This window comes from Vidua chalybeata, chromosome 14 (assembly GCF_026979565.1).
Source record: "Vidua chalybeata isolate OUT-0048 chromosome 14, bVidCha1 merged haplotype, whole genome shotgun sequence".
NCBI classification, from domain to species: Eukaryota; Metazoa; Chordata; class Aves; order Passeriformes; family Viduidae; genus Vidua; species Vidua chalybeata.
Genome location: NC_071543.1, coordinates 2,696,764 through 2,719,809, shown reverse-complemented (window position 1 = coordinate 2,719,809; position 23,046 = coordinate 2,696,764). Strand labels below are relative to the sequence as shown.

Sequence of the window (23,046 nt, the reverse complement as noted above, 5' to 3'; positions counted from 1 at the left end):
TAGTGTGCTCTCCTCCCTCCCCTGTACAGCATCTTCAAAACTCACAGCTTGACAATATCCATGTTTGCAGGACATATTTCAGTAACCAGATCCCTCATATTTGAAGCAGGTCCACTCATGTCATGTTGCTCCCCATGAGGGCAGCAGCCCAGAAATTGTTCCATTCAGAGTAAGGGATTTAGGGCTGTTGCAGCTCTGTCTATTACACATCTATTGGACAACACTGATGTGGGTTCTAATTGGAACAACCCAAACAACTTGTTTTTCACTCTTTACTCTTGATGAATCAATCCTTGAGAACAGTAAGAACCGCACGAAATGCTACATCACCCGCTCAAATTGGCAAATCTGTCATTGCAGCTAAAATCTTGTTTTTCCATTGTGCACTAAACCCCTGGATTTTAAAGAGAATCACTTCAATTCACACAGCTTTTACTCACCCTATTCCTGCCACAAAATAACAGAACAAAATAGGACTTTGTGTTCTCCTTAGACTTGAAGAAGCCTCACCCAACTTAAAAAAAATCTCACAAACTGATTCTGAAATGAATCCAATACATATCTTTATAAGAATTTAGGGAGCCAATCTACTATTGAGAGGACTATAGATTCCAATTAGCAGTAGCTTTTTACAGAGCCACTGAAGGAACTCAGAGCCTTCCATTTGATATCTCGAATCCTTCAAACAATGACACCAGTTCTGAGAGCACTGGCCTGAGACTCCTGTACCCTTGGCTGCACACATTCCTGAAGCTTGTTTACCACTGGTATTTGTCAATACTTACCTAATTGCTGAAAATAAGAAACTGAAGCTGTTCTTTCAGTGGCAGACGCTCATTCACAGCTCAAAATAATTCCATTGTCTTTATCCTGAGTATTTTACATATTCTTTCTTCTTTAAATATAAACAAAGCAGTAAAAGAACACAATTCCCTTACCTTTCTCAACACCACTTTTGTGAGAGCACTGGCCATCTCAGTGGCAGCACAAACTGAAGGATGGAGGAAAGGCAGAACCCATTTTCAGAAAGGTTCTGTTACAGGAGTCACGAGGTCAGAAAGAAACCCCAACACACCCACACACAATGCTCCAGACTCAGAAAGGGACACAGAATCATGCAGGTTGGAAAAGCCCCACATGAAGCCCAACATTTCCCCCAGCCACCACAGCCCCATGTCCCCAAGTGCCACATCCACACAGCTGTTAAATCCCTCCAGGCATGAGGAGTCCACTACTGCCCTGAGAAGCCTGATCAAACCTTTGGGTGTAGAAATTTTTCTTAAAATCCAATCTAAACCTCAACATAAGGTTAAGGCATGGAGCAACCTGGTCTAGTCAAAGATGCCTCTGCTTGCAGCATAAGTGTTGGTTTAGATGATTTTTAGAAGGTTCCCTCCAACTGAAACCATTCTATTCTTCTATCAACACCAAGACATTTCAAACCTATTGTCAGTCAAATCCTCTTTCTAGCAATTATGAGTGTGGGGAGACAGGCAGCACAAGAGAAATCTTTCATTGTTAGCACGATTCTCTTCAGTTCTGCCAGTACCTATTTAGCACCTTCTATTCCCTCACCCAGATCTGTGCTTCACATATTTTATTTCTCTTTTAGGTCTCTGCATAACCCCCTTCTGCAGCATGCACACTTTCTCCTGCACTCATGTTCTGGGTACTGGCTGTACCCTCTGACCCCCTTTTTCAAAGGCACCAGGACTCCTGACTGCAGCAGCTGCAGAGAAAGAAATGCCCCTCAGAACTGCCTCTGCAACAGGCAGCACCGCTGTCTGCACCCACTGCATCCCTCAGCACGAGCCGGGCCCAAAACACACATCAAGTTCCCAATTCTAGTCCACTACCCAAAAGGATCATGAGAGAAGTAATTTTTACTTAGATACACTGCCAGCCTCACAATCTCATTTAACACTATGCCCTGAAAATACATTCCTTTGAACATCTTGCAGACTACACCTGCCTTAAACTGCAGACCTTCATATTAATATTTAGCCTTTGCAGGTAGGTATTTTGGGCTCTTCTCTGCAAGGACATTAAGGGGCTGGAGAGTGTCCAGAGAAGGGAATGGATCTGGGGAAGGGTTTGGAACATAAGTCCTATGAGGAGCAGCTGAGGGAGCTGGAAAGGGGCTCAGCCTGGAGAAAAGGAGGCTCAGGTGGGACCTTCTGGCTCTGCATAACTCCTGCCAGGAGTGGGCAGCCAGGAGGGTTGGGCTCTGCTTCCAGGGAACAGGGACAGGAGGAGAGGTAATGGCCTCAGGCTGGGCCAGAGGAGGCTCAGGTTGGATGACAGGAAAGACTTCTTCACTGAAGGGTCATGCATTGAACAGGCCGCCCAGGGCACTGGTGGAGTCACCATCCCTGGAAGTGTTCCAAAAAGGAGTGGACGTGGCACTTGGAGATGCGGTTTAGTGAGCATGGTGGGATTTGCTCAAAGGTTGGACTTGATCGTGGAGATCTTCTCCCACCTTAATGATTCTGTGTTATAAGCTTAATAAACTAAAAGCAAACCTGAGGATTAAACTCTGCATGAAACTTTGAGGCAGCAAACAAAGAAGAAGCTGGGAGCCAACCTGAGAGTTTGAGTCCTCGCTCCCCGACCTGGGTGTTGTAGCCATTGGGCATCCTCAGGATGGCATCGTGGATCCCTGCCAGCCTGGCCACCGCGTACACCTGCTCTGCCGTGGCCCCCGTGTTGCCATAGAGCAGGTTGTAGTAGATGGTGTTATGGAAGAGAACAGCATCCTGCATTTGTGGGAAGCACATTTTAAATAAGAAATTATGAACATCAGCTTCAAAACTGTCCCCAGCCCCTGAAAGAATCAATACAGAACGGCTTGTATTTTTCTTTACACAGCCTGAAGGTAAAAGTGTTTGGGGACGTTTCCCAAAAAAGGGATTAATATATTTTGTGTCCTAAATATGTATGTCATGCATAGTTTCACCACTTTGCTAACTCATTACGGGTGGTAATCAACTATAAGGCTAAATCACTTAAAGCTGGAGGCAGTTTCTCATGGGGAGGCTTAAACACATTTCAGAAAATTGGATCTAGATGATGATGCATATAAAAACATAATATTTCCTGGGGGAAAAAAGTCTAGTTCCTTTGAAAGTCACCATGCAACACCACTACATTAGGACTGGCCTTCACTGAACATTGCCAGATGCTGAGAATTACTAGTACAATGGACTAGAACTACTGTTCCAATGGACTGTCAGGGGAGTAGGAAACACAGAATACCTGAGGCACAACTCCTATTGCCTTTCTCAGACTTTCCAAACTGACATCTTGGATGTTCTGTCCAGCAACATAAATATTTCCTTTCTGAGGTTCATAGAATCGAAATAATAACCTCACAATGGTGCTTTTCCTGGAATTGAAAAGAGAAGTTAATGTTACATCCTGGTTTGCCATTTACAATCTCCAATCAGGAATGATATACAAACATAAATATAATACAAAATAAAAAGCAAACACAAGCAGCACCACATTTAAGAAACTAAATTCTGCATTGATTGGCATATTTAGTCCATTTACCCACCCTGACCCACTACCTCCTACAATGGCCACTTTCTTTCCTGCAGGGACTTCAAAGGACATTCCAGCAAGGACTTTCTGCCCCTCCAGATATTCAAAATGCACATTGTCAAAGGCAATGGAAGCAGTCTGGGGGGTGATCTGCAGGGGTGGAGCCAGCTCTTTGTCCTGTGAAAAGAAGAGTTCCACTTTATCTGCTGCCCAGAAATTATCTCCAACATGTCAACAAGCTCAACAGTCCCTTTCCCACCTCAGAAAAAGGCAAACAGACACTCCAGCTCAGGTATGTGGAAAATAATCATAATTTGCTGCACAAGTGACATTGGTTTGCTCCTCCTTTTCCCCAAAGGAGGTAAAAATTCCTGCTGTAAACACTCTGCTTCATAACTTCTTTTGCAATATATTCTGCATCATTAATTATCAATAAAAATTCAAGCACGAGGCATGAATACTTAAATAAAAAAATCTCAATACAAACACAGCTGCCATGAAGCAATTTTTGCTTCTCTGCAAGAAAAGAAAAATCAACTTATTGAAGTAACTGCACTTAAAGAAGAGGCAGAACAGCAACCTCACACACAGCAACTCTTTCATGAGTAGAAATTAAACCTGGAAGATGAGAACATGGTGAAATGATGGCACGGCCACATGGGCCCTGTTAAATGCCCAGATACTTTAGGAAAATAAGCTACTACTTACTTTAATTTTGGTATCTACACTGAGAAGTGTAAACAAGGTATTCATATCTATCAGTGCTTGTCTTGTCTCTCTGTACACTGTTCCCAGGAAGTTCAGGGGCAGAGAAAGCTGGAACAGCAATCCATTCACCATTACCAGATCTCCAACAGAAAGACTGCCTTAAGACAAAAGGGGTGTGAGAGAATAAGGAGACTTGAAGGGTTTTCCTTGTAGGATGCCCCAAAAGAAAGAATCAAGTCCATCAAAGCTAATTTCTTTTATCCCATTTCTAAACCCAGATGTTTAAATAACAAGCAAAACCCCAGAATCCATTCCCAAATTTTATTTAGGGGTGCCTGAAACAAATGGCAATGTTTGTGTGGATTTCACTTTAAAAAAGATGCAATAGCACTGGCAAATAAGGCAGGCAGCACATACAACATCAGATTGTAAAATCCACAGAGAGGCCTAAGGAAGTTAAAAGGGGAAGAAATAATATATGGAAGCACAAATCAGAAAAGACAATCTTAAGTACAGTTACAGACAAATCCAAGTGATAAGATTTTGTCATGATCAAGAGAGAGCTTTCATACTGTATGTACCACAGAGCTGCTAAAACACACTGAGAACCTCTGGGCAGCTCGGTATCAAACAGGCTGATCAAGGGAAAACTCAGGATGTCACAGCAGCTAAAGGCAAGTGGCAGGTCAGTTCAGCTGAAACAGGCCCAGAAAGATGATTTAAAGCCATATGTCTACCATCCTGCTTCAAGCTATTCTAAATCTTCCTAAGAACAGCTATAAACTGCACCTACTGACTGATCTGTTCAGTGTAACCCTTCCCTGCCCTGGCATCTTTAAAAAGGGCAAAGCAGACGCAAGAAAGAGCACATGGTATAAAGGTCTGCCCTTCAAACACTTCTGGATGTTAACAGTCTTTAAAGCATCATTATTTTTACTCTAAAACCACCTTGCTTTAGCAGAGTTTCATCCCAATTCTGTATTTCAAGCTTCCTCATCAAGCAGGCTTTACTTTATGCAGTAAATTAGACAAGTGTAGAACAGATGGAAGCAATTCTTTTAATAATGTGCCCTTATTAATGGAAGGAAAGTGAATTATTGGTAACAAAACTACCGGAGACAAAGCACAGGGGTATATATACATGGGGTCTTGCCAACATGGGAAGGGAGAAGGGCAAAAAGAAAGGATCTTTGTACAATGTCCACAGAAATATTTTTATCTATAGAAGTGCCTTTCAAAAACCTTCAAGAAAAACTTCCTGAAGTGACATTTTCTTGGGATCTTTCTTTAACTGCTAAACTTTTATAATGTTTTTGATAAAATCATAGTATGATTGAGTCATTGGGAGAGAGATATAATAAATACTCCAAGAAGCAGAAACATACAGACAAAACTTAAGCAAAAAACTCTCAACCAAAAAGTCTCAAAATGAACTATCACATCAACCCTCAGTTAATTAAGACTAACACCTCTGTTATGGATGAACTGAGGTAAAGGAGATTCGTTTTAGGCTTACAGACAGGTGAGTTACCTGCAATAATGCCCTGGCTGGCGAGCACCATGATGGCTGTTAAACCCACACTAAATATAGCACTCTGGCCAAAGTTGAGGAGAGCTAAAGTAGAGGTAGTCTTCAGGGAGGCTTTTTCATAAGTCTTCAGGAATTCATCATACCGTTGGGCTTCGTATTTTTCGTTATTGAAATACTACAACGTAAACAAAAATGGTAAATGTGACAGTGACAAACATGTTGGACTGTTTAAGGAGCTGTAAAATCCAGTATGAACAGACTGAGTGCACTGACACACAGCTCCTCTCCAACAGTTCTCACAACTGAAGGAAAGAATCACAGAATATCCTGAGTTGGAAGGAACCCAACTGCAAGGGTCATGCAGTCCAGTTCCTGCCCAGGACACGCCAACAATCCCACCCTGTGGACAGAGCTAAACACTCCTGGAGCTCTGGCAGGCTTGGGGCCATGCCCGTTCCCTGGGAGCCTGTTCAGTGCCCCACCATCCTCTGGGTGAAGAACCTTTCCCCAGTATCCAACCTAAACCTCCTCTTCAAGACTAAGTTTACTCTTTGCAGAAATTGATGGTCAAGGTGATTCAGTCATGAAAGAAACTTCTTACTCTTTATTAACAAAGAGATTTTTTCCAGCCCCCGCTATCAACCTTCCTGTGACTCTGTCAATGCCACGCACTCCTCTTCAAATGAATAATGCTTAAAAATATGCTACTGCTCCAAATATTCATCCCTTTAAAGATGAATCTTATGACTCACTTCCCTAAGGCTGACAGAAGCAAGACAAAGAGCCTGGTAGTAAAGACTGGCCTTACCTTCACAGTCTCATAATTCAGGAGCGAGTCAATGGCAGCATTACCAGCATCATTGTCAGCTTTGTTCATTTCTATCCGAAACTTTGTCCTGGGAAAGGAAGGTTTGATCCAGTCACTGATGCCTGAGGATTTTAGCTTTTACATTTTTCAGACCCTGCACTGCATTAGTGTATAACTCTAAGCTCCATATAGAGTATTAGTTAACTGTCTTCACATTTTGGTCAGACAGAACAATCCCTCTAGGCCTGAGATTCAAGGATACTCTACTGCCTCAGGCCCTGAAAAGTATCAGCAAAAGTGAACTGGGAGGGGAGCAAACAGGGGGAATATGACTTCATTGCCTGAAGCTGTATTAGAGTATTACCCCCTGATATGTAAATGGACCAAACTTATAATTGGCTGAAAAACTCATGACCATCGCCCATCCTGGGTGTGTGCTCGGTGGTTTTTGCCCTGCCCAAGGTGAACCTATTGAAGGCCTTTAATAAATACCCCCTTTATTCTCTTAATCTTGTCTAGCCTCTGTTCTAGGCAGGCACTGCAAGGCATCATCCCAAGTTCAGGCTGAGGTATCAGAGCACCCTGAGGAACTGAGGGCAGGGCCTGCCTTACCTCCACTGTGTGATTCCTATCGTGAACGCTGCGTAGGCTCCCAGTGTCCCCAGAGTGACCAAAGCAAACTCAGCACCACATTTGTAATACTGGAAGATTTAAAATCAAATAAATAAAAAAAAAAAATCATATTTTTCAAAATTTCGCTGTTGTCTCCAGCTAAGCTGTTTTAAGTTTAAGACAAGAAATTATGGTCCCTCCCAACACAATCCCTGCTCTGAACAGCTTAAGGCTAAACAAAGGCTTAAACTCAAAAGGAAAGCAGCAAGAAGGATTTAGATGAAAAGATTGGAGGCAATAACCAAGAGGCAGTGTATATAATACTGCAAAGTTATTTTTCACATTATAAAACATAAATGCTGCTGATGCTTGTGCTGTTTTCACAAATAAGTATTTGTTTCTATGCTTTTTCAGTGGATTTTGAAAGAAAGCTGGACTGTAGAAGAAGAAATAAATGGCCTTGCAAAACAACTTAGGAAGCATTTTCTGTACTTCAGGGCACATCAGGAGAGAAAAGCCCTAAGGAGGGTTGGCTGACCGTCAACTTCCACTGGTTAGAAAATGTAAGCCAATAGGCATTTTCACTGTTCCATTCAAACTTGATTAAGTCCTTCTAAAAAGGCCAATAAACAGAACAAGATTCTTGTTTTTAATTTAAACCAAGATACATAATCAAGATTTAGATTTTTGCACCCAAATAACAATCAAAGTTCCTGACTTCAAAGACAGAACATGTGATTTATTTTGTAGAAGTTTAAATTTCAGGACATTAAGCTTAAAACCTGCCAGGTGAAGCCTGTTTTCCAAAAGCTAATTTTCACTTTTAAGTTGTGGATAAGTCCAAATCAGTACTCAGGAAAGAACCAATAATCACCCCCTCCTCTATCCTGAATACACTGAACCACAGCATTTTAATTCTGTTTCCTCACTATTCACCTGGGTATATTTGACACTTGTGTGCACAGTTTACTTTTCTGATTTCATTTTTCCAACAATTCTGAAGAAAAACATTAAAAACTGTCCACACAAATGCAACTGGCTGAAGAGAGGCTTTACATGTGAAAATAATTTCAAATAAGCTTATTTAAAGCAACAGATATTTGAAAATTATGGGCTGCTCTCTTTTAAAGTAGTTGCTTTCACCTTATAAATTCAATTATTATTAGTAGTACTCTGTAGACTTTGGTAAGAGCATCGTTCCTAAATGAGACAATTCCAACAATGACTAAACCACACTTACCAGAATTCCACTGACCAGAGCCACTTCAAACATTGTGGGTCCCAGGTTAAACACTAAAGCACTGAGAACAAAGCTGATGCCCCTGGTGCCTCTGTCGATGGTTTTTGACAGTGCTCCTGTTTGCCTGCTTAGATGGAAGGCCAGATCCAGGTTGTGAAGGTGCAGGAAAACATTCTTGGCAATCCTCCTGATTGAATTCTGAGCTACTTTCCCAAATACTGCATTTCTCGCTTCATTAAATAACGCTGCCCCAGCTCTTGAGATACCATCTAAAAAGGGATGAAAAAGTTTACAAAATGAAAATAATTATATTTTCAACTTCCCTTCATGCATGAAATTACACTAGACTCATTCTTTATATATTTTCAACAATTTTAGTTCAAATGTAATTTATACTTAATTGGCCCAAGCTTTATGCAATTTTTCATTTATAAACCATTGTGCACACATTTAAATCAGTTTCTTTTTATAGCTGGTTATAAGAAAGGGCAGGATTTATAATCAAGAATAATTTCTATAAGCATTATTTCATTTTTTAATTGGAATACCAGAAGCAATGTCAGAGAATATTGGGAACAGACATCAACACAAAATAACTATAAAATTGTTACAACACTCTGAGGGCTGAAGTCCCTCTGCTCTGGGGGCTCTGGCAGAGCTGAGAACGTTCACCTGGAGAAGAGAAGGCTCCAGGGAGAACCCAGAGTCCCTTTCAGGGTCTAAAGGGGCTCCAGGAGAGCTGGAGAGGGACTGGGGACAAGGCATGGAGGGACAGGACACAGGGAATGGCTCCCACTGCCAGAGGGCAGGGATGGATGGGAGATTGGGAATTAGGAATTATTCCCTGTGAGGGTGGTGAGGCCCTGGCACAGGGTGCCCAGAGCAGCTGTGGCTGCCCCTGGATCCCTGGCAGTGCCCAAGGCCAGGCTGGACAGGCTTGGAACACCCTGGGGTAGTGGGAAATGTCCCTGCCCACAGATGACCTTTAAGGTCCCTTCCAGCCCAAACCACCCCGTGATTCTGTGATTCACAAGCAGCTGTGATGCTCAGCAGTGCAATGGGCAGGAGCTCTGCTGAGCCCCTCCCTCCCCCCCTGGAGACCCTTAGCTCCCATCCACGAGCTGGGAATGCACTCACAGCCCACGAGGACAGCAGTTGCCAGGGTGGCCACAGTGCTTGGGGCATCGCCGAGGTTGAGCACGTTCCCAGACACCTGGTTGAGGCTGTCCACTGCATATTTGAACATGAAGGGAACCAATATATTCATGGCCTGAAAGCAGGAGCACAACAATTAGACCATTTGCATTAAAATATGTATGGATCATGACTATTTTTTTCTGAAATTGCTCTACTGTTATATTTAGTCCCTAAGCACTTGGTGCAGGTGAGTTGGCTCTTTATTTCAAGCACAATGTTAAATCCTTGCTGCTGGGACTGCAGGGTTACTTTGTCTCTCTCACTGCTTCCTTTTAAATATGGATTTCTATCCTCAACAAACTACACTGCAAAGGCCCTTGAAGTGAGGCTGAGCTCTCAGGACAGCATGGCAAGCCCAGGAAATGAATCAAGCAGCAGCCACTGCGTGGCACACACAGTGCTACGAAACTGTGTCATCATTTGGAGCTGTTTGCTCTTTGTGCTGCTGACAGTACTCAGTGTGAAGAAGCTCTGTTCCACAGGAAACTGCTCACCTGCACTTTGCTAACACTGGGTCACTGGGATGGATTAAACCAAAGCTCCAAGGAAGTCAAATAAAATAAACCAACCCCTCCTTTGTCTCTGGTAATACTCCCCTAAATTTTAAATAATGCTTCCCATTTATGGAAGCCAACATGGCTCCAAATATTAATTTGTTGTCAGCATAAACCCTGGGTTTTGGCACAGCAGCACAAAAGATTTTCTGTACAGTCTTTAAGACACTACAAATTACTGTACAAATATTAGTTTTCAAACAAAAAAGTCACATCCACCACATAGCACTCAGTGTGTCAACAGTGGTGGCCCCCTTAGATGTGAAACCCCAAACAAATGGATATGTAAACATACCAACTTCAGCAGTTTTTTATTTGCACAACTGTAGCACAAGAAAATATGGAAAATCTCACAGAAAACATAAAATTCCTTCTTAATGCACCTTTGTTACATTGTTCACTTATACCAACAAGAAAGGCAATTCACAGACAAACTTCATAAAATTAATAGAATTTCTTAATTCAAATTGCTCCTAACTATTGAGAATTGAAAATAAGGATATAACTTTTTTAGCAGTTGAACAAGTATGTTATGACCGACAGTCTTACAATCACAGCAGATGTTAAAATACTTTACAGCAAACTGACTTTGCTTAAGGTTGGGCATTTTTTTTTTAGTATTTGGAAAAAAAACTTGTGAGTAGATGACAAATTATTTTACATGAGAAGAAACAAAAAACAGAAACCAGATTGATACAGATATTTCAGCTCTCTCCACCAAATGTTTTGGATACCCACTTAGATCTCAATTGTATTTAGGGACATCTGTCAGAGCTGAAAGCCCAGGGGAAAAACTGTTGATTAACTGGATAAAACTAGATTTTGAGAGAAAAGAGTGATAAAGTCATTCTTAAGTTCAGTCCAAATTCAAGGGGGAAGACAGACTTCCAGAAGCTCTAATGACTGTCCCAGGATCCAATATTCCCAGTTTTACCAGTTATGGCAAATAGTGGAAGGTACAAACTTCACCAAGCAGAGTAATTGGGTTTTGAAAATACTTTTGTAAACTACAGATTTAAAGAAAAAAATGTAAATTATTTTTTTTGAATCTGTGCTGCTTTTTAGACAGTGTTTTAGGCTAAAGATTTAAATGTAAATGAGGAAGGAATTAACTTCCTCCTCTTCCCCAGTATATTCCCTAAGAAATACATTATAAAAAACACGTCAAAATTCTCAACACAGCATAATTTAGATAACTCCTGAGAGGAGACATATGAGATATGAGGGTACCTGGGTGAGGTTAGTGCTGGTTTGTAAGTGACTGAAAAGAGAAACCAGCTGAAAGACCAGGTCCTACTTCCAACATTCCTCTGGAACTTGTCCAGTGCAGCCTGAGAGTCCTTCAGCCACAGCTCCCCTTCTAAGAGATGGGAATTGTGGAAATCTCAAATCCCTCTCCCTTCCCCAGTATAACCAAACAACTCCACTTTGCCTTCAGAGATACTGAAACTCGATTTTGGGATGGCATTTTGTTCTTGATAAAGATGAATCCACAGCCATGTGTGTTCTAGTGACAACCAACACGACAAAGTGCAGTTTTTCCTAGGAGAGACCTCTCAGGAGAAAATAAGAATATTGTAATGCAGATGGTCTTCATTTGCTGCAGATTCTCACTAATCTCTCTGCAGGGATTTTATTCCTCACTAGACTGTGCTACACTACAGGTAGTTTTGAAATAGAACTACAGATATATGTAAAGTCCATTTAAAGAAAAGAGATGTATTCTTTAAACTGCTGTTCTCCATTCACAATTAATTTAACTGGTAACAGACTACAATTTTGCAGAAATGTCTTCTTTTATGTCAATATAATTCTTCTCAATAGAGTTTTAAATGAAATTTAAAGTCTGGTCTCAGGTTATAGTTGTTCTGACTCCTGGAGGGTAAAGCTTGAATAAGAACAAGGCAGCACAGTATTGCATTTCATTAGCAATCAAGACAGTCTGCTTTCCAGTAATTTAAAAAGAAAAAAGTTAATCTTACAAAGTTTATAGCAAGAGATGAGAGGCCATTATTAGAAACAGGCCTTTCCTACTCAATTTGTTAAGTCAATGAGATCACGTTCATAGTAATGGAAACAAAATTTCATCCTTCTGCATAAATTCACAGTTCTCTCTTTGTGTTTGCTGGCACAGAACAAAAAGCTTTAAGCACACCTTGGTAGACCATGAAAATCTACCATGAAAAACAATTGTCTTACACAATATATCTGTACAGGCTTCCCTCCTCTGCCTAATGCCTGAAAGCTTGATAACAATTCCCATTAAAAAGACTCTTTCAATATGAATTTGTACATTTTCTATTTCTGGGTTTGAATTAATAGCTTATCCTTGCTTGAATTTATTGGAAAGCAAATACAGCATCCCATGAAATCATCCCAACTCAATTGCCCACATTTAACAGCAGGTTGCCCTAGAATGAATCATGAGTAAATGAGTTTAGATATTTTTTTAATGACTGCACTGTTTTAAGCTGACAGTGCAGTATCATCTTTATTCCCCCATGGGACTACACTACTTTTAAGGCAAACAGCCTTATCTTTCATTTTGCTCTTCCCAGCATTTTTTGTTTAATAAAGATGATGAATTAATGACAGCCTGAGCCCCAACAAGATAAAACTGGTCCTGGTAGAAAACTGGTTCACTGATAGAACAGTGAACTAACTGTTCTTTGCCAATAATTCAGTGAGAAATGCTGGCATGAAGAATTTATCTCTGGACCAATATAAACATACACATCCAACAGCCCCATTTGTGGAGATACACACAGAAATCGACATCCCTTGTAGAGGCAAGACTGCTGAAGAAGCTCCAAAATGTGCTCCAGATGAGGGAAGAAGCACCTGGCTATAATGGCTTCTTCAAATTTAATGATGACCTGAACTACACTTTTTCCAGTAGGGAAAAAAACCCAAACCAATTTTAAATACTTTTCACCTGAAACTCCTCAAAAAGCTAACAATTTCTAAAGGTTTATTGCAATTATCTAACTCCATCTGAGCCCTTAGAAAGAGCTCAAACACTAAGATCATAGGAACATGCTTCACTGATCAGCTGGATATCGTTATCTTTGCGTGCAGGCAGAATTTGCAATTCAACCCTTGTGTCCTGCCTCCTTAGCCAACCATTCCTGTTCTGAAACTGATGGAATTAGCAGTCAGTAGAAAAGCAGAGAGTCTGAAAGAATTCTTTGGCTCATGAATAACACATGCCTGGTCTGTGACCAGGAGGCCAAAACCCATTGCAGGCTGACAGAGGTGACAAGTGATTTTGTCATATTCAAGTGTTTAATCCAGCTCCTCAGAAGCCTCAGCACTTTTCTCCTTGTGCCACAGAAGAAAAAAGGAAAAACCAGAAAAGTAAGGAAGCATTTTGCTATACAATCACCAGTAGAGAAGCCAAAAAAAGGGGGGAGAACATGGGAAAAGAAAATCCAGATATGCAGAAGCTGAGGAGGCTGAACTATGTGACTGAAAATACAGATAATGCCCTGTGTACTCCTCTCACCTGCCTTCCTCTTGCATCCTTCAGATCATGTACGCACATCTAGATAGGCTATAAATATTTAAGGTAAAAATTTAAAGTGTGTCATAATAATACAACAAATCTTGCAAGGAAGAAAGACCTCACTAGCCCTGGAGCAGACTCCATCCTGTCATAAAAAGCCATACTAACAGCTCACTTTGAAGGCTCACAATACCACTGGCAGTTATGTGGAGACAAAAAGGAACCAAAAATCACAATAATTTGTTCAATGACAGGCAACTGGGCCCCACAAAAGGAGTCAAGACAGATTGTAACTGCAGGCTCTTCAGTAGCTGCACACAAACTGACTTTTGTTTTGAAAGTGTATTTTACTGAACTGGAAGATTTAAAGAGACAAATTATTTCTCGAGCAGCAGCCCAAGGAGAAATGAACTCCAGCTGTTTTGTGGGTAAGTAACCAAATTAAACTGGGGGTATATTCCTTACATTTTCCCCCCATAGCTGAGAATTTCATAACCTACCTGTCCTCCGTGATTCCTTGGAGTTTTCACAGAATAAAACTGAAGCCACCTTACAGCTGCTGTATTTTAACTGGAAACCTAATGCTATAAATTCAGAGGTATAAAACCTGAAAATCTTTTCTCAAATTCAGAAGGAGTTGGCCACAAGGTTTACAGAAGTGTTTCTTTTGGGGGAAGGTGACTTGCAGCAGCCATCATGACCATACAGCTCTCTATGCAAACGCCCTCAGAATGAGGGCCCTTTAGACAGAATCCACAGTAAGGATGTAAATCCTTCAGACAGAGAATTCACTTTGTTCCATAGTGAACAAAGAAATCAGGCCAGGACTGCAGTGAGGAGAAAAACATGCTGGTGTTCCTGTGCTGACACAATTATATAGCAGAAAAACTTTAACAAACAGCTTGTGTGGTCTGTGGAGTGCATTGTAATTAACCTCACAAGCAACCAGAACAAAGGGCTCCCAAATGGGATAATGAGGAAACCACACACAATTACACATGGTCCAGGAAAGATACAGGTAAACTACTTTGTACTGCATTTTCTCCAGGACAAAGTGACCTTTTGTGTGCTCTGGAAGGGCAGCAGATGTTTAGGGCTCAAAGACTCACTGCAGCTCTGGAATAAACTATTGCACATCGCTTGTGTCACACTGACACACACAGTATGTGTAAAGTATGAAGCAACTCAAGAAAAGTTCTTCCCACAAAGGAAGAGTGAGCACAGCTCCTAAGATGAGGGGTAACTCCTTAATTTGCAGTTATCCAACACAGCTTTGTAATGACAGAACAAAACAAAGAACAGTAGCAAAGGACAGCTAGAAAATGTCCATAAATTTTTTCACCCCTGCCAGGTATGATATTCATTTTCCATAGAGAGCTTGCTGTGTGTTTTCCTAATGAAATCCTTGTTTGCCCAAACAAACATTCTCACAAAACCCTTCTGCTTTAACAAGCATCTCCTAAAACCTGGGAAAAGCTCAACAGGTTTTCTGATTTTCTTCTGAGAGTCTGCTCTGGACATCAGGGCTTCTGGGATGCCTTGTACAAATATAAAGTGGGAAGCTTAAGAGAACACTTAAGAGGTCCAAACACCCAGTTATTTCCCTAAAGAGCAGTTCAATGATTTTCAGATGGGGGAAACATCTCTCTCTGCCAGTAGAAATATAATAGCTCTTTTTTAGACCAAATACTATTTGCTAGAGTCAAGGCATCCTGGTCATCAATTTTGTTTTCTTAACACCCCAAAAAGCTGCTCGAAACATTAACAGGACTTCTTAAATGCAAGGTACAGTGCTGCCACATGCAGGATTAGAGGCTGGATTTACATTCTCCATCATATCCATATAACACTACAAATTAGGGAATAGGGAAGTGGGGAGAAGAAAAGAAAAAACTACTTCAAACATTTAAGAATTGCCTTCAGTTTGTTATAAACATTACTAATAAGAGTCTTGAAAAAGGAAGTGAGTTAGACTAATTTTCATATCCACCTGGTAGATCCACATCACAAAACCTCAAGGCATCTGCATTTTGAGCAGAGTTTCCCCCAGAGTTTTAAAATGCAGTGGAAAGCATTGCTGTGTGTTTTGTCCAGGCACACAAAAAGGAGGAAGTTCACTTGCACAGTCCAGCCATATTCTGCATGTCATCACCTGCATTATCAGCGACATCCTGAACTGCAGCACAACCCAAGTATCTGCTGGAGACAGTACCCACAAGTACCTGAGAGATAAAAACCTCTTGAGAAAGCACTGTAGACCAGCAATTCCTCCCAAGCACTCCTCTTTTAACACCTACAGAGATGAAATTTGTCTTTTCTCTCTTTTCATAACAAGGCAATGGTGCTGAGTGCTAATATTAGCTTTATGTTTGGTTAAAATTGCTGTGCTTATAAGCAACCCAGCTGAGCTGTATGTCTCAATGGAATTCACAAAACTTCCTCCCAGTATTTTGTAATCAAATACTTTTTTTTTTATTTAAAGCAAAAGGAAGCTAACATTTGCTCTTAGGAACTATTTCTGCAAGGTTTGTACAGAATTTGAATTATATCCCCTTTTAATCTGCAGAACACTTTTGCATGCCAAATTCTTTGAAAGAACAAATAAACACTAATGCTGTTGCAGGTAAGAATATAGAAGATCCTTTCACATAATGAAGTGAAAGTAAGAAAAATCTTCCATTTCATAATCAAAGACTACATGAAAAATCATTTGAATGAAAGCAGGGTTGCTAAATACAAAAGGTTATACAGCTTCTCTCATATTAGGACACCAGAGGAGTCCCCAAAACAATTAATTCCTCTGTTATCTCACAGAGGAATATCAGACTGGAGCTCAAATCCCCTTTCCACAGCACAGCAAGACCTGTGAATAGGCATCACCACATTGATCAAGTTCAGAGTTGAGAATGGGCAGAGAGCCTTGAAGAAATCCTGTCTGACAGCACCACACAAGCAGAGAAGAACAGCCTTTAACACCCTTTTTCTGTAATTTCTGAGGTAAATAATTAACCAGCAATGGAAAATCCTGGGCTAAACTAATGAGATCAAGGGAAACAAAAATTCTAGTTGTCATCATCACCTCCCTAAACATTACCTGCAGATACATCCTGCTCCAAAATCCAAGCTATCATTTCTCATATACGCTCCTGTGAAAAACCCAGACATCTTAAGAGTGTAAAAGCCCATCAGTACTAGAAAAGAAAACGATTCCTTGTACAGATGAACAGCAACTGTGAGAGTACAACAAGTATCTGTTCTTACCTTGGCACTTGCCAGAAAGCCCAGGGAAATGGCGACCCTGGCCCGCAGGTCGGGCCTGTCTTTGGGCCACACGTAGGACAGCATTGCCCGGATGATCTTCTTGGCATCGATCTCCTTCAGCTGTGGGAAAGGACAAACAAAGGCACTGCCTTACAAAGAGACTTGGGAAGTATAATAACTATAAATAAGAATGAATTTTATACAATTGGATCACTTCTGTATTTTATTTGATAGGAAACAGACACTTGACAATGTCTGAGACTAAGACTGCCTATGAACGTTTCAAGGTGGAAGTTTTAGGTTTATATCCATGACATGCCATTAAAATGTTCCATGTTCTCCAGACTGCAAGTCTGGCTGGCTACAACTGGAACACAGAGAAAGCCACAACTCCCCACCTTGAAATACTTCACAGAACAAACAAACTGACCCTTCTTTTTTATCTCCTCAAGATTGCTGTACAAAATTCAAGGGCTTGCTACTTCTTTTTTGGAAGATATTTAAAATAGCAGGAGATAAATGCAAAAAAATTAACACAATAACAAAATAACTAAGGCAAGAAGGAAGCCTGAAAAGTCCACAACAAACATAAATAGTTTGGAGAACATTCCCTGACACTGGATCATCAGGCTTCACAAGGCAGAAGATGTACTTGGCCACGTCCTGGCTTAACAATTTTAACTGAATTCTTTAAATAGGCTCTCCTCCAAATCTCAAATTCTGCTCTAAGTAAGAGCACAATCCATTTAACAAGATAGCTTGAAAAACATTACTTTTCCTGTTTGGGTTTATTTTAAGTTTTGCTTTGGGATTATTTTTCTGTTGTTGGGTTTGGTTGCTGTATTTTTTGACAGCAAGGTAGGTTATTTTCCAGATGAACAGATGGTTATCACTGACACTTCTGATAATCCCACTGAACTCCCAAGCTAAATTAACTGCAGTCTAAACCACGTTTCCTAATTGAGGACAAGAGGATGTGCAGCAACACTGCACACGTATCAACAAGTCATTTTTCTGTGTTGGCTACACTGGGGTTAACTTGAGAGACATGAGGGTTATCTGAGACGGAAAGGAGGGCAGCAAGGGCAGCTAATCTCCCCATTTCAGGCAATATTTTGTAGTGGGGAGAAGGGAGGGAAACAAAAAGTTAGTGCACACTTTTCAAAGATGAGTCTTGTGACAGAAGTCAGTAGGAAGGGGGAGAATTATAATAAATCTTACTGTTTGAGGACAAACCAAATTAGAAAAGAAATTCTCTGTTAAGGTCTGGGGTGAATAAGCAAGAAAGGAGAGGTGTGTTAAAAGGTAAAATTGCTGAGGCAACCAGGGAAGCCAATCCTATAAAGGTAAGCTTTTAAAAGCACCAGGAAGTTCATCTCATTTTTTCTAGTCACAGCTTCAAGCAAAACCAAGGCATTTTGTCACCAAATGTCACTGCAAATGTATCGGAACATTACGCAGGATAAGCACATTTCAAACTACTTTTAAAAAATGGGTATATTGAGATTTGTCATTGGAGAGAGGATGCAAAAGTGCCTCTGTTGTGTCTTACCCACTTAAAAGATGGAGATACCTGCTGCAGCATATACATGAATCTTTCCATTTGAGCCAAGGATATGCATAAAAAGCAGTTCAAACACGTGGAAAATATCTTTGATCACCATTTACAGGTTAAAAGGAAGTTAAAAAAAATGGTACCACATTAACACCGAAGATACAAAAGTGCAATCAGAGCAGTTCTAATTATATGTTGCTATTGGCTAGGCAGACTTAGCACAGAAAACCTATTAAAAGGAACAAAATATATTGGCTGCAAACGAGGAATCTATTTCCTTTTTTCATGGCTCTGAACAGTGACAGAAGTAAATCCATTTAGAAAAAAAGTCAGGAGGCAGCAACTCACTTGCCAAAGGCCTTGCAAAGGAACAAGAAGGAATATCAAAGGATGCAAAATGCACACATATTACATCAAAGTTTACCATGAAATAAATGTTACTGTTGTACAGAAACATGAGTTTAAATTTTGTTTAAATATGCAAGTGGCAACATTAAGAATTAAAATGAGCAATCTGTTCAATGGACTCAGGCCCTTTTTTGATTCTCTGAGGTACATAAAAAGGTTAAGAGATGAATTTGTTTTACCTCTTTTTAAAAGGTAGTAATGTTTTACATTTTCTTTACAGGTCTATTTCTACAGAAATGCAAGGAATGGAAGGAAAAATATTATAAATCTAATACAACAGGGAGCAAAGAAGGAAAACCTTTTCCTCTTTTTGAATGCAGCATGGTTTTAAAACACTCTATGTAATACTGAAGATTACTTGCAAAAGAAAGACCATTGACCAACTTCCTTTCCCTTCTACCCATCCCATCCAGGTTCTGGGACCTTTTAAAATACCTAAAGAGGGGGGGGAAAAAGAAAGCTATAATTCCTCTTCACCATCTCCATGGTTATTGAGCACTGCAAGGCATTCACTGGGCTGACCCTGTCACTTGGTGGATAAAGCCTGGGCCAGGATGATGAGCTGACAGAAATGGGATACAAGAAAGTGGTAATTTGACATGAATTTAAGCTGTCACTGCTGATGAAGAGAGAAAGACACAATTCTGGCTCCCTGTGTGCTCCCTCGGGGAGCTCTATCATCCCTTTTATTGTACCAGCAGAAGTTTCTCCCCCTGCACGAAGTTATTCTCCCAACCAGCACCAAAAAAATCCCCCAAAGCTGGTAAAGATCAGTTCTGATCTCAGTACTCAGCACAGCAGCCTCTGCTGTAAGTAAAATGTTATTTTGGAATTTTAAAAAGTGTAAGTTTCTTTAGTAGTTATATGTGAGATGAAGGAAATGTGCCCTTCACTCTGTGCTCACCCTTAGGGTTCAGTTCTGTACCTGCAGAAGCTGCTGTAAAAGGGGCAATTTAAAATGTCACTCCCAAAGTCAGAATAAACAGCCTGGTTTGTCAGAAAAGATACGGAATAGGGAAAGGTGTAATAGAGCTGACAGGTATCTCACCTGCAGTTCTCCTAGAAGTATAATCCTAGCGGGAAAAATGTAGTAAATGGGGTGCCAGTATTTTTACACACTGAATACAAGTGCATGTATACATGAGATACAGGAACTGCACTTGGAGCAGCAAAGTATTTCCTTCCCTTCAGTTTTGCTGAGAAATTCATGGCAAACCCAACCTTACCCTGTTTTTTTCCACTCTCCACACATTTCAGCTCTTCCACAGCTGGTTCTTGCTGCTTTCTCCTGGACAGCTGGTGTTTGTTTAGTTAGACAACAGCCTTAACTGACCATGTCCTGTATTAACCACATTTCAGCTGCATTTATTGGAATAAAGAAGTTAAGGGATTGATTGATACAGGAATAGCTGCAAGTAGTGGCTGAAGGGAGAATGTCAATGGAATTTTACACTGACAGTAAATTAAAAAAAATATCATCTGGCATCAAAATTTTTGGATAATAGATTGCTAGTGAGTTTTAGTGTTAAAGAACATCCAACATCCCTTAAGGTTACTTGTGCTGTGGTAAACAGAACCTTTCATTTCCTTTCTGACCAAAGAAAACCCTGAAATTTAAATATGTGAAACAGAGAAGGAAGGTTTGAAGTCTGTTTTGCCCAGGAAATCTCTGAAAAGAGCTTACATGTGTTGCAAGGAGGGTCTTAAAATGAGTTTGAAGTTAATGTTACATGCAGAGCCATTGGTACCACTGACTGGAGATGGCCAATTATTTTGTTTCCCCCTGTGCCTCATGCAGAAAAGATCACAGGTGTTTACTGAAACAAGCTGGCTACACCTCAGTTATGAAATTCATCTTACTATAAAACATACACTTCTTCTGACTTCTGCCTGTAGCACAAACAGGTTTGGATTCACTGAAGGGACAACTCTACTCCCAAATGAAAAGTTGAAAGAAAATCCTAAACTGAACTCTTCAATTTCTTTGCAACTGAGGCTGTAGGAGAGATATCCTCAGAACAGTTAAACCAGCAAAGCAGCCCTGAAAGACCTGGATTCTGAAACTGAAAATTGTTTGTCATCAATGTGGTCTTCATTAATTTTAGGGAAGATTCCACCCAAGTTTGAACAAGTTATAACCATTCACACAGAATGATTCTGCAAATACACAAAGCATCAGAAATAAGTGTGCCCAGGAAATGAGAAGACGGAAGTTCTGTACACTCAAGAGCTTTGATTTGGCAATTTTAATCACACAGTTGATACTGTCCTGTTTTAACCAAAAGTTTGCCTCATTTTCTGATTGTAATCATTTGGTCTAATAAAAGATCCTGTTTCTCCTCATAGACCATCATCATTACATTAATGTGCTTCCTGAATAGAAATACAGTCAAAATATACCAGATGTATTACCATTAATTCCAAGTAAAAATACACACAGTTTAATTGCCTCTCTCCCCTCCCATTTCAAGTGTGATTTTACCAACTGATGCAATAACCCACGAGCTGATTTCTACTATCCTGTCTGCCAAGTCACAGGGAAATATCAGTCACAAACAAGATCAACAGACTAGTGCATGACAAGAAAACATGTTTTCCATCAAAAGAATCTAATCCAGGGCAATTTCAAGGGAGTGTATAACAGTAAAATGGTATTTTTAATAAAACAAAAAAAGCCCTTCAACACCATTATCACAAATATTTGGTGATTTAAGAGCTAGCAAGTCTACATCAACAATTTAACAGTATCTACTACAACATTTATATATCTACCAAGAGAATTTTGGACAAATTGTTGCTTTTAGGTTTAGGTTTTTTTGGGGGAAGATGATAACATTTTTTATTGAAAAAGCAATAATAATTGAGCAAGTTTTACCCCTTCTTTTGGATCTGTGTGAAGCCCTCCACCAGCATGGCCATGCCAACACATCCTCTTCTCCATCAGTTGCCACCTGGGCAGGATCTGTGTGAAAATGAAAAGTCAATTTGCAAGAACCTCAGGAAACAGGCACATAAAAACCAGCAGAAAGAAAAACTACTGGTTTGTTTTACCTCCCTCATCATCAAACAGTTTAAACTTGTTTTAATAAAAGATCTCACCTCCCTCTAAAAACCTTGCCCTGCTTAAGAAAACAATAACAAAAAGGGATATAACAATCCTAGCAGCAAAGACCATGTTCCAAGCAGCCAGGAGGGAAAGATAACAGATCCTTAAATACTGAAAATGAGCTGAAGAACACAGAAAAACCTTGAGGTTTTGGAGGATAACCATACTCAGGCACATTAATATGTAAAGTGGAACACATTTAAGCAATAATACTCTCTCCATGTGTGTAAGAGTAACTTTACTTGAGGGCAAAAAAAAAAAAAAAATAGATAAATTTGCTTCACACTTGTCTTTCCTACCAGCATGGGAATGGGCACATGTTATCCCATTCCAGAGGCCCTGCTGCAATCCATGTACAGGGGCAGATTGGAAAAGAACCTGCTTGTTAAAAACAAATGCTCACTTCTCTTAGCATGTAGCCAAGATTCCCTGGAGAAAATTTCTGAATTTATTGATGCATGTAGATGTACTAAAAAATAACTCACTACCACCAGGCATTTTTCCAAGTTCAAAGTGCCTGCCACAAACAAAGGACCTGTTAAACCTTTTCAAAAAAGAATCTGCTTTTTGTTTAAAAGATTTGCTACATGTTGACAATTTCCAGGTTCAACTTATGTAAAAGCTCATTAGGAATCTTATTTTATGTATGTTGGTTGATAGCAGACTCCAGGGTTTCCCAAATCAAAATGTCACTTTTCACATTTTAAAGAAAAGCATCCAAAAAACACAATCTAAGTAAATTTCATGCTTTGAGGTCACAATGACCCTCACAAGATTTTAGCTACTTAAGTCAGTTATGAATAGTTATTATTTTATAATTAATAACAAAAAAGAAAAGCAAGACAAACACATTTCTCAGCTTCTTTCAAACAAGTGTGTTACTCAGAAATATGTCAATTCTTCCACAAACAAGAAAAATTGCATCTTCCCTGTGTTTGCACTGGTTTTAAGGCAAGCAGACCTGATAGGAGTAAGAGCCTGACTTAGTTATGGCACTCAGTTATGAGAATATTCTCAA

At 40.1% G+C, this 23,046-nt stretch overlaps 1 protein-coding gene across 1 annotated transcript in view; it reads right to left on the bottom strand.

The window, feature by feature from the left end:
* ABCB7 (ATP binding cassette subfamily B member 7) overlaps positions 1-23,046 on the bottom strand; it is a 35,616-nt gene that overhangs the window by 6,115 nt on the left and 6,455 nt on the right. The window contains exons 3-13 of the mRNA XM_053955593.1: positions 21,798-21,884; positions 16,960-17,079; positions 9,580-9,712; positions 8,443-8,711; positions 7,203-7,291; positions 6,591-6,678; positions 5,783-5,957; positions 4,252-4,409; positions 3,557-3,720; positions 3,256-3,385; positions 2,585-2,756 (exon numbers count right to left, since the gene is read on the bottom strand). Of these exons, the coding sequence (XP_053811568.1) occupies positions 2,585-2,756; positions 3,256-3,385; positions 3,557-3,720; positions 4,252-4,409; positions 5,783-5,957; positions 6,591-6,678; positions 7,203-7,291; positions 8,443-8,711; positions 9,580-9,712; positions 16,960-17,079; positions 21,798-21,884 (1,585 nt within the window). The remainder of the gene's footprint in view (positions 1-2,584; positions 2,757-3,255; positions 3,386-3,556; positions 3,721-4,251; positions 4,410-5,782; positions 5,958-6,590; positions 6,679-7,202; positions 7,292-8,442; positions 8,712-9,579; positions 9,713-16,959; positions 17,080-21,797; positions 21,885-23,046) is intronic.